Here is an 11,713-nt window from a genome sequence, read left to right as displayed (position 1 = left end):
TAACTTCTAATAACACCCTACCTGATTTCCCTTTCCCTTCTTGTTTGGCTTTGCTAACGCGGAAAGAGGGAGGATCAGGTAATAAAAGTGCATTAGAGCATCGATGCTCAGGGGGTTATTAAGCTGCTGTATGTTTGATAACAAAGCTGCCTCCCCGTGGCTATAATTGTACCCGAACATGTAACTGCAGGTGAAGAGGCTGGGCTCACGGTTGCAATTAAGGGCGGGCAAATCTGTCAACATGGGTTTCTCTTAGTTACTCGTTTTTCCAGTCTTCAGTTCAGTTTGCCACTTTCCCACATCAGTTTGCAATGATTATTATTTTTAAAAGTCCTCAAGGTAATTGATCAGCATTTGGGCATGGATTTCTCCTGATAAAACACACTTTTCTATATGAGTTTGCCTAATACAGTGGTACCTTGGATTACATACGCTTCAGGTAACATACACTTCAGGTTACAGACTCCGCTAACCCAGAAATAGTACCTCTGGTTAAGAACTTTGCTTCAGGATGAGAACAGAAATTGTGCTCTGGTGACGCAGCAGCAGTGGGAGGCCCCATTAGCTAAAGTGGTACCTCAGGTTAAGAACGGTTGCAAGTTCCAAGTTAAGAACGGACCTCCAGAACGAATTAAGAGGTACCACTGTATATACATTTTTGCAAGCTAGTTTCCTCTAATGTAAAGCATTTTTCTATGTTATTTTCACTAATATGTGCATAAAAATGCAAGACTACAGTTACAGTTCTATCTCTGGGAGTAAGCCCCATTGATCTCAGTCATGGGACTGACCTTGGAATAGATATGTATTGGATTGTGCTGTAAGTTTTGGTGACATGAAATCAACCAACTTACTTGCATACGTAATACATTTTATCTGGGTTTCTTTTGCTCGGTTCCTCTGGCCATGTCATTTACCCTTGCCCAAACTGCAGTTTGCAAAACCAAACAGAACTTTGCATCTGATCCTTGATGGATTGGGGGCATTCTAGTCTGCTCAATTACTATAAATTGTCTCAAGAGGCAGTAGCTTAAATAGCAACTTGTTTTGCAGTAGGTAAAGCAGAATCATATGCCTGACAAGCAATGGCTTATCCACCTCCCCATCCTGTCCTTAAATGAGGCCAGCACAGGGTTTCATGATTCTCCATGAATCTTATGGACAAAACGAAATGGCTTTGTCCTTGTCCTTTCAGTGCCCCTTAATAAGTGGTGTATTGAGTACCTGTCAAAGCAAGGAAAGGCCTCTCCCCCCACAAAAAAAGTTACTAGGAAAGTTGAAGAGGATAATATATGTAGTTAAGTTCAGAAGTTAGTAGAGACCTATTTCTGCATGCAATCAAATTGTCATATAAATATGGTATATAAATAAGTTACACCATACCAGACAGTTGACTGTAGCTTATCTATTAAAAAGGAGGCAGGAGGGTCAAATGGAGAACAATATATAAAAGAATAGCAGGACAAAGACCATCATTCATTATGTCAAGACCCAATATTCCTGCATACATACCGAAGGTTGAAATCCTGTATTATTTGGACATAAGCTCCATTGAATTCAACGGGGCTTACTTCTAAATCAGATATGTACAGGATTGCACTGGAAATCAGTCTTCTTTATTTGTTACAGCTTTATTTATTATATCAACCACAGCATAATGAAAAGCAGATGCAAACAGATGCACAACATAGTATCCATCACCACGACAAACACATAGCATTTTAGCATGATGTGTATCAACAGGGATGTAGACATTGTTTTTAACAAAAATCTGCCTGACTTCAGTGGCAGTAGCAAAAGATAGAATTATGTAGGAAATGGCAATTATTATTCCATCTATAGCCATTTATTTTATTATTTATTCAGCTATTATGGAGTTTCCCCCAGGTGGCATTGCTGCCAAACCATGGCATTCTAATCTCTCTCAAGTTATTTTCCCATTATGAGGAATGGATGAAGGAGTTGGGTATGCTTTGCTTGGATAAGAGGAGACTGAGAGGAAATATGATAGCCTTCTTCAAACATCTTAAGGCCTATGACATGGAAGATGGAGCAAGTCCTCCCTCCCACCCGCTCTGGAGGGTAGGATTCAAACCAATGGGTTCAAGTTACAAGAAAGAAGATTCTACCTCAACTTCAAAAAGAACTTGTTGATGGTAAGAACTGTTCAACAGTGGAATGGACACCCTCAGAGCAGTGACGGAAGAACCCTCTCTGGCACCTGGGGCGGGACGCCGAGGAGCGGGGCGAACTGCCCGGTGACACACGCACGATGTCCGTACAGAGTATGCATGTGCGGCATCCCGTACGGAGTGCGCACGTGCGGTGACTGTATGGGTTGCCGCGCATGTGCACTCCGTATGGGCTGCCACGTGCGTGCAGTGGCTGTACGGAGTGCCACGCGAGTGGCATCCTGTACTGAGTGTGCATGTGGGGCATCCCGTACAGACTGCACATGTGTGGCATTCTGTACAGAGTGCACATGCACAGCAGCCCATACCGTCGCCATGTGAGAGGCAGCCCGTACGGACGCCGCACGAGTGGAGTCCATACTGACTGTGCTCACCCTCAGCCACTCTACAGCTGGGGGGAGGCAGGGGCCATCTTGCCACCCCCTCCAGAGTGGCATCTGGGGCGGTCCGCCCCCTGTACCCCCTACTTTGTACTCCCCTGCCTCAGAGAGTGGTGAACGCTACTTCTTCGGAGGTTTTTAAGCAGAGGTTGGATGGTTATTTGTCAGGGATGCTTTAGATGAAATTCTTTGAGATGCTTTTCATTCAAGGCCCTTTCCAAGTCTGCAATTCTCTGATTTCCATCCCCCCTGAGAATATTAAAAATCATCTTGCAGTGGAAGGTGATCTGCTTGGGAGTCCGAGGTTCCTAAATTATACGCCTAATAGGATAAGTATTGCATATGGTAACATATCCTCCTTTTGCTTTACCACAATGGGCTAGTTTTATTTTGAGACATCTGTTTGCTTCTTTGTGCAGCTTGAATAAGACTCTGGTAAGTAGTAGGGCAATGTGTTCTGAACAGGTTTTCCACCAGGAAATTGCTCCCAATGGTCACATTTCTCTTCTCTTTCCTGTTCATGAAGTTCCACAGGTGCAAAGCGTAGGACTCATTGAAGTCTGGCTTTGAATCCCACACTTCATAGTACTTATGCCACAGTGTGTAGGGGATGGGATAGAAGCGCTGGGGGTGCAAGAAGGAAATGTTGTTACATGTCTGATCCTCCACATTATTGAAATCTGTGAGGTTGCACAGCTTCTTTAGCATCCTTGTGATTAAGTGAGGTCCCTGATGTCCCCAGATGGCTCCATTGTAGTGCTGAACAAAATCTACCATGCAGTCCCAGAGGAACCAGTGATGACGCTGAAAACCAAGGATCCCGTTGCTGGAGAACTGGGAAGACTGGGCTGCCAAGAAGTTGGCCACTGGGATGGGTCGGATGGAAATGACATCTGTGTCCATATAAGTCCCACCGTATTTCCACACCATTGCAAGCCTGATTGCATCAGAGATAATATAGACCCAGTTCTTCTCCTGTGTTGCATTCACCTGCAGGGTTAAAAATGGACATAGAATCAAGGGACAGCCCCTAGCTCCTAAGACATACTCCTTACTTCTTCCTTTCAATGTCTGCAATATTTCCACTACTGGAACAGCTCAGGTGTCACATGTATGTGAGCCTAGGTTCAAATTCTGGATGTGACTTCCCACTAGAAAAGACCTCACCTCTATGCAGGCATACATGAGAAAGTGTAGGGCCTGAACGTATCAGTGGGTTCACTGCATCAATCAGTATCTCAGCTCCTGCAGAGGCCACTTAACCTGTGGGTGGGAGCAGAGCCCAGTGGTAGACCACAGACATGTTTTGCCTGTTGAACACCCCAGGTTTAATTCCCACTATCTCCAGTTCAAATGATCAGGTAGGTGATGAGCAAAACTTCTGCCTGAGACCCTGGAGAAATGCTGCCAGTCAAACAATACTGAGCTGCATTGGCATATACTTAGTGTAAAAGGAAAACATCAATTTTTAACATGCTGAATAGTACTACAGTGGTACCTCTGGTTATGAACTTAATTTGTTCCGGAGGTCCGTTCTTAACCTGAAACTGTTCTTAACCCGAAGCACCACTTTTGCTAATGGGGCCTCCTGCTGCCACGGCGCCACTGGAGCACAATTTCTGTTCTCATCCTGAAGCAAAGTTCTTAACCCGAGGTACTATTTCTGGGTTAGCGGAGTCTGTAACCTGAAGTGTCTGTAATCTGAGGTACCACTGTAGCCAGTTTAATCAGAATTTCTGGAAAACAGAAATTGTGAATTTGAAACTCTGAAGCCCAGTGCAAGTGTAATACAGTGGTACCTCAGGTTACAGACGCTTTAGGTTACAGACGCTTCAGGTTACAGACTCCGCTAACCCAGAAATAGTACCTTGGGTTAAGAACTTTGCTTCAGGATGAGAACAGAAATCGTGCAGCAGCGGCGCGGCAGCAGTGGGAGGCCCCATTAGATAAAGTGGTGCTTAAGGTTAAGAACAGTTTCAGGTTAAGAACGGACCTCCAGAATGAATTAAGTTCTTAACCTGAGGTACCACTGTATATGATGGTTTGTTCTTTTTCATCATATTGGCTCTTTCTCCCGAATTCTCCTCACTACCTGGGCTGATTGCCATGCATGGTGATTACTAATACTGTGCTGTATACGGTAAAATGAACAAAAGGATATAATAAAACATGCTTTGAAGTTGCATCTTCACCAAACATTACTAAATTTAAGCATACAATGACATTTGAGTGTCTTAGTAGGAAAAGGCAGTTAACAATTTCTTTTCCTTTGCACTGATAAAGTCACCAGTAAACAGTTTGCATTTTTAAAAGGGGCATTGATATTTGTCACCAAAAATATTTTACAACTAACTTTGCAATTAATGCATCCCACCAGAAAACGATACCTCTTTCTCTCTCACCTGATGGTACCACCGGAACAGAGGTGTGTCCTGGAACAAAATGTCCATCTCCAGGGGGAAAAGGAAAACATTCTTCATAGCCGATAAGAAAGACAGCGAAGGGGAAGTCAACTTGAAATCTGTCATTGTGCTATTGTTCAGCCCTTGCATAAAAAAAATGATGGGTCTGTCCGAATAGATTCTGGCAGCAGATTCCACAGAGCATAAAACCAGTGGTGGAGGCTGCAGATGATCAGTTGTCTCCAGAAAGATGATACTTCTCCCCTGGGAGAGGACATCTTGGGGTATCACAAGTTGTTTAGCAACAGGTTTGCAGGAAAAGAAGCAACCAGGTTCTAGGGAGAACTCATACAATATCCCAAATGCAAGCAAAAAGAAGATACATAGGTACATCTGGCTCTCCTTCAGCATGTTGACTGATTCTCCAACTTTTGATCTTAATAAAAACATAATAAATATTAGTCGTACTCTTCTTCAAACACACACACACACACACACACACACACACACACACACACTTGTTGCACTCTTGCTTTTCAAAACCTTAACAATAGGTGATCACCATCCTTCTCAGCAGAAGGTTGTGCCCTATTAACAGATTCTGTAGGGCTGCAATGGAGATGTGGGATGAGGAGCCTTGTTTACAGCATGAATGAATTCTTTCAGTCTCCTAGAAAAATATATGGTTAAAAAGAATGGTTCAAGCAGGGGTGTGAAAGCTGTGGCCTTCCAAATGTTGTTGGACTCTGGCCAGCCTCAGTCAAACATGGCCAATGGCCAGGAATGAAGGATGTTGTAATCCGGCAGCATCTGAAGGCCCCCAGCTTCATCAACCCTGGGTTAGTGGTTGACAATACAATCCTATATGTCTCATTATTTTCAGTGGAGCTTACTCCCAAGTAAGTGTATATAAGATTGCAGCTTGCATTTGGGGGGATTTTCCTTTCCTTTCCCATCCCATCCCATCCAATTTCTAAGGGTGCAAAGCCACTCACTATACATGCAGACCATGGCAAAAGATCTGAAATCCAGCAAAAATCCTGGAAAAGACCTGCAAATTCTTGGGAGATAATTAGCAGGATGCAGCAGCGTTATTCATGGTAAAATTCAAAAAATAAATATAGATGTCCTCTTACCACCATTTCCTAGATTCCCTTACCTGCCTAAGGGGATTCTTTTCCTGGGCCACTTAAAGAACCCTCCTCATGTTGCTGAGTAGACTCCATTGCTACTGCTGAATTCAGTGTTCCCAGTGGGGCTGCATTCAGAAAATGAACCAAAGTCTGAATTGATTCCCCTCCCAAGCACCAGGCTTTCTCTTCTGTTGCAGACAGGATGCTGATGGGATAAAATTATTTACGGGAGCTCTTTCTTCTCTATCGGTGATTAGTGTCTCTGTCCTAATATGGAAGCAGAAATGAGGTGAATAGGAAGCCCATGTCAGGTCTCTGCTGCAGCAATATCAGAGATGGATGGCAGATGAATAAAATTATTTCATAATTGTTCAAAGTTAGAAAGAAAAACAAAATGCCGTCCTCCAATTTTGGGAAGGTAATACAGTTTTCAGGAGAAAATGAATGTCCCTTCTTCCCAAACTCTGATGTGCTGAGATTGTGTCAGCCAGCTTGCTTGTGCGGCTATTTTGAGACTGTCCTGAACGAGCCATAGATCATCATAAGCCCAAATGTCTTCAACAGATGCCCTACAGTACTTTAGGCCAGCTGTGTCTGCAGGAGACTTCAGGAAAGGTAGCAGCTGGGATTCATATAGGTTAGCATCTTGGGTGTCGCTTCAGCCTCAGCTCCTCAGAAACTCGAGACTTTATTGAATTCAGTTGCAATCTCTCCAAACATGTCTGACTGATTAAAAAAAATAAAATTCAAAAGGTAGCACCCTCTCTATGTTGGTACCTTGGAACACCCTCTAGTTTGCAAAAGACAAGGAATGGCTGTTCTGTCTTTCCCACAACATCCATCTTTTCCATCCAGAAGATCATTTTTGCCGTCAAAGGGGTTGGAACTGATTAAGCACTGCTCCTTCTGCAGAGAAGATCTATTTATCATTGCAAGACAAGTGGCTGAGTGGAGTTTGCAAAGCTCTCCTCAGCCAAGATGCTGATCTCAGTGCTGGCTGCTTAATAAATGTTATCCACTCCTTCTCGGCTTTGCCTATCACAGTAGAAACTTTCAGCTGCAATGCTTCAGCCAACAGCACTGGAGTCGTTTCAAGCGATGAGCTGTTGGAAGAAGGCTGCAGACTCTAAACAGCCTGAATAATTTAATATTCTCAGAAGCATCTGATTGTCATTAAAGCATCATTTTGGGGAAGGAAAGGCCTGTTCAAAAGGTGTGTCAGGGTAATTTTGCAGATTAATCCCTTTTCAGTGAATATTCACTACTCTGCTATACTCAAAATCAGGATGCTAAAGAGAAGTGAGATAAATTATCATTTTCTTCCAGTGCATATTTGCATGTGCTTCTTTTACTCTCTTTTAGGGCGTGTGGAATGTTGTCTTCAGGAAAACATGCTTGGAACCATCATTGCCAGCTTTTAGGTGCCTGGGTTTTGCCCAGACTTTTGGTCATTCACTTGGAATGTAGTGTCGTAAGGCTTTTGACCTGTTTTGTGGAGTTCATTATTATTATTATAATTATTGTTGATGGAGAGCATTTTGAAATATTGTTCTGTTATATTTCTTCTGTAGGTATGGTTTTTAAATGATTGCCAAACTGTGTGGTATTTTATGGATTCGTAAATCACTTTGAGACATTTTCTTGTGGAATATGATGCAGAAATGTAATATCAAGGATGTGAAACCTATGGTTTTCCAGATGTTGCTGGACTCAGACATTGACATGGATGCGACAGAAAAGGAACTTATTTCCATTTATGGTGGGAGTGCTCACACTTATAAGCATTTTGGATAGCGAGACATACAGAAATGGGGGAAGAATACTGCAAAAATCAATTCATTGTACTCCAGAACTTTTTTTTTGGGGGGGGGGGGAATCAAGGATTAAACAAGGATATTTTATCTGTTAACATTTTTATTAATTGCCACTAGTCCTTCTAATTGGAAGGAATTAGAAAATCTGTCTATACAATCTTCGTATAAGAACATCTTGTTATTGAAATCTCTGCAAAGATAACATTCAACTTAAAGCTGCAACAGGGTAAAGCAAAACCATTTCAGTATCCCTTTATCATAGCCAAAATATGTGCATCTCTCTGTCAGAAACAGCCAAATCTATATGGACTTCATAATCATGCACACATGGTGATTGTCCAACTTCCTTTTTGTTATCGGTGCAGTTGAGTCATAACCATACCATTTTTAAAATAATAAAAAATAATAATTGAGAGGACATTTATAATGATACTGCATTACGTGCTCACCTACACCAATGTTTCAGTCGATAAGCTTGGTTATATGTTTACTCTTTTCTTTATATTTGTATTCTTATCTTGAAAATCAATGTGTGTGTGTGTAATTCAAGCCAATTACTTTTTTATTCAATTTGCTTTATGAAAGCCAGATATGGAAGTACATGTTGCAACATCCTGCCAAACTCTCAAATTTCTCCAACGTGTTCTGTGAAAAAGGATTTCCATTTTTCTGCCTCATTTTTGGGGCATTTCATAATTTCTTTCGTGGGGGTGGGGTCTTGTTCTTCCCTTATCACTGCTAGGTGGCCAAGGGTTCTCTTTCTTATAAGCATGGCTTATAAGCTCTGCAGTCTGCAGGGTCCCTTTATGATACTCAAAGCCATGCCTCTTCACACTCACATGCAGCTTTCTAAGATTATACAATGATCTTATCATTTTACAATAATAATAATAATAATAATAATAATAATAATAATAATAATAATAATAATCAGGACTGCATTGCAACAATTAATGCAGACCTCCATGTGTTGCCTTTGAAGTAGATAATTTCTGAGAACATGCATGGACACATTATTTGGAGTGCTCAACTACCTTCTTTTGAGCTGACTTGTGTTTTCCACGATGTTCCATTGTACACAACTGAACTTGCACACCATTCTCTTGAAAGTGAAGCACATTGTAAAAGAATAGAAGCATAACCACCCAGCCACACCCTACTTACCATTTCCCCCTCTTTCCCCCTCTTTTCTTCCTAACTAAATAATGATAATAATAAAGATAGGAAGCTTTAAACAGAACAGAGCTGAGTAATTCTATCCTGTTTCCATTTGCTGTTTTTATTTAATCCATCCAATCCACTTGGTTTATTTAAACCAAGGACTTGTACATTGACCACTAATAATGAATCCTAGGTTGTAGATATTATTGCAAGTTTATTATGCTATTTTTGCAATGTACAAAAAGACTTGGTCTTTTTAATTATACCATTTATTATTTCTATGATCCTTGTTTATAAAATCTAATAAAAAGAAAAAACAAAACTGAGGCACATTGTGTTTTCAGTGCTTCTGAATGCTTAGCTTTGGAGCATACCATGGCTGGAAAGCTTCTCTTTGGTGTTGATTGGGCAGATCTAGGATCTAGAATAGGGACCCTATTGCAGAAACAGCAACAGGTCTTCAACCCCCTGCGACACTGGACCACTACACCACTGCACAGGATGTCTTCCCCCAGGGCTTAACTGAAGCATGGGAAGCCTGCAGAGTGCAGAACACTGATGGGATTATAGAATGAAATAAAAGACACACACACACACACACACACACACACACACAACCTTTGACCACCTTGGAAGTGAAGTAAGCATGGAAGAAACCATGAGAATGTAACTGATTCCCCACCCCATCCTCTTTGATCATTTTTGAATGCAATTTCTCTTCTCATTAATTAATGAAGAATGGTTGAAAAGATGCAATAAATTTTCAGCACAACACTAATTTAATGTTATTGGGAAGCTGATCACCAGTCCCAAGGTTTAGGTAATTGCATGTGCCTATCCAAATGTGTACTGTTACACTACGATACAATACAGTAATCTTTATTGTCACTGTCCCATACAGAACAATGAAATTGAAAAAATCTACATCAGACATTCAGAAGTCAACAAGCCAGCTATCCCAGCCTGGTTAAGCCCCTAAAAGCTCTGATACCCCATAATTAAATACAATATACTCCTACAGAGACTACCTTACACTGCATTTAAAACCAAAATCGCATTTGGATAAAAACTTTCTCAGGCGGCTAGTCCTAGTCTTTATAACCCTATACCTTCTTCCAGAAGGCAGAAGCTGAAAGAGATCATTTCCAGGGTGCGTACTATCCTGCACTATCTTCATTTTTCTTATGACACCTGGAAGCATAGACTAGCTTACAGCTCCCAAATCTGAACACCTTTTTCTTGGAACATGGCACATATTAACTATAGACCTTGTAGTGCTTAACACCCCTTTGTGGTAGGCATATTTCACGTCTTTGATTATACTGTCTTTTTATGCAACATCAATGTATTACACTAAAGCTGCAATCTGATGCACACTTTCTCATTGGGAGTGAGTCTCAATGAACTCAGTGGGACTTCTCTGTAAGCATAAATAGGATGTTGCTATTTATATATTTGTTTATTCCTACAAGTATTATTTAAGAAAATAAAATGGTTCCTTCCATTTTCTGTTGAAAGAGATCAAAACATTTCTGCTTTTGTCACAGCATGCTCAGACCTTTATGCACACTCTTGAAATGGCCACATTAATTGTTAGAGAATAATGCACTTGCCCTGAGACTCAAACCACTCAACAGAAAGACCATATTTCTCTCTCTGAAAAATTAAAAAATATTATGTGATGGGTAATCAAAATCCATCTTTTTCCATATTAATAAATATAAACCAAAGTAATTAATCTCCCATCTATATTTCTCATTGTTCTTGTTGTTTAATTTTCATATGATGCATTTCAAAATAAACAAGAACTTACCAGCAAAACATGGAAAAGCAGAAGATTCTTCAGCAAGCAATGGTTAGACTTGGGTGCACATATATGGTGAAGAAGTTGCAGGAGAACCTTTCATATCCAGGACATGCACCACTGTTTCTGACTTCTAATGCAGCAACCCTAGAGGTGATATTTGCACATTACTTGCCCTGAGATAGGCAGAGGAAACAAATGCTTTTTTAAAGAAGGAAAAAATCGTACAGGTAGGGAAGAAATAAAAACTGCCAAGACATGTACAGTGTAGTAATAAGAGCTTGCCAGCAGAAAGCAGCAGACAAACACTTTGGAATGATAATAAGAACATACTAAAGTAGCAATGTACTGGGAATAGCATAAAGGCTCAGGTGGAACAATACAATCTGCAAGATTAACATATAACAGATAGCTCATTTTCTTCAGTGTTCTGGAGTGGGTGCTTAGATACAGTAGGTTGAATCCAGACCAAGCAGGTGGTGTTTTGTTACCACTAAAATCAATGGGACTTAAGTTATTCATGAATAACTCTTTATATTGATTTCAATGGGACCTGTGCACTTTACAGTGCAATCTAACAATATTTGCTAAGGTCCTATTGAATCCAATGGGTCTAATTTCCAGGTAAGTGGGGTTAGGATTGCAGCCTTAGTGTGGATCCAACCCAGTATACACATGTTATCTCCTCATCACCAATCCTCTGCTGAACGCATTGTGAAGGAGAGATTCTTTAATGTAACTCCTTTCTCAGCTTCCTTGGAGGATGATGCTGTGGTGCTCAGAAAAGGATATATTATATACAGTGATACATCGGGTTACATACACTT

At 41.0% G+C, this 11,713-nt stretch overlaps 1 protein-coding gene across 4 annotated transcripts; it reads right to left on the bottom strand.

Moving 5' to 3' along the window:
• Positions 1-2,931: 2,931 nt before the first annotated feature.
• A4GNT (alpha-1,4-N-acetylglucosaminyltransferase) lies at positions 2,932-11,026 on the bottom strand. Of its 4 annotated transcripts, XM_081189866.1 has the most exons (4): positions 10,896-11,026; positions 6,111-6,833; positions 4,975-5,410; positions 2,932-3,562 (listed from the first exon to the last, which is right to left on the bottom strand). In XM_081189866.1, exons 3-4 carry the CDS (start codon positions 5,383-5,385, stop codon positions 2,939-2,941), a joined length of 1,035 nt encoding a protein of 344 aa, XP_081045992.1. In that variant the 5' UTR covers positions 5,386-5,410; positions 6,111-6,833; positions 10,896-11,026; the 3' UTR covers positions 2,932-2,938. The 4 variants fall into 4 exon arrangements, with proteins under 4 accessions (XP_081045992.1, XP_081045990.1, XP_081045991.1 ...); XM_081189864.1 differs by lacking the exon at positions 6,111-6,833; XM_081189865.1 differs by lacking the exon at positions 10,896-11,026 and having other exon boundaries at positions 6,111-7,179.
• Between the last annotated feature and the right edge of the window lie 687 nt (positions 11,027-11,713).

Source organism: Podarcis bocagei, assembly GCF_964188305.1.
Source record: "Podarcis bocagei genome assembly, chromosome: 4".
NCBI classification, from domain to species: domain Eukaryota; kingdom Metazoa; phylum Chordata; class Lepidosauria; order Squamata; family Lacertidae; genus Podarcis; species Podarcis bocagei.
Note: the sequence above shows the minus strand (reverse complement) of the source record. Positions and strands in the feature narration are given on the sequence as shown.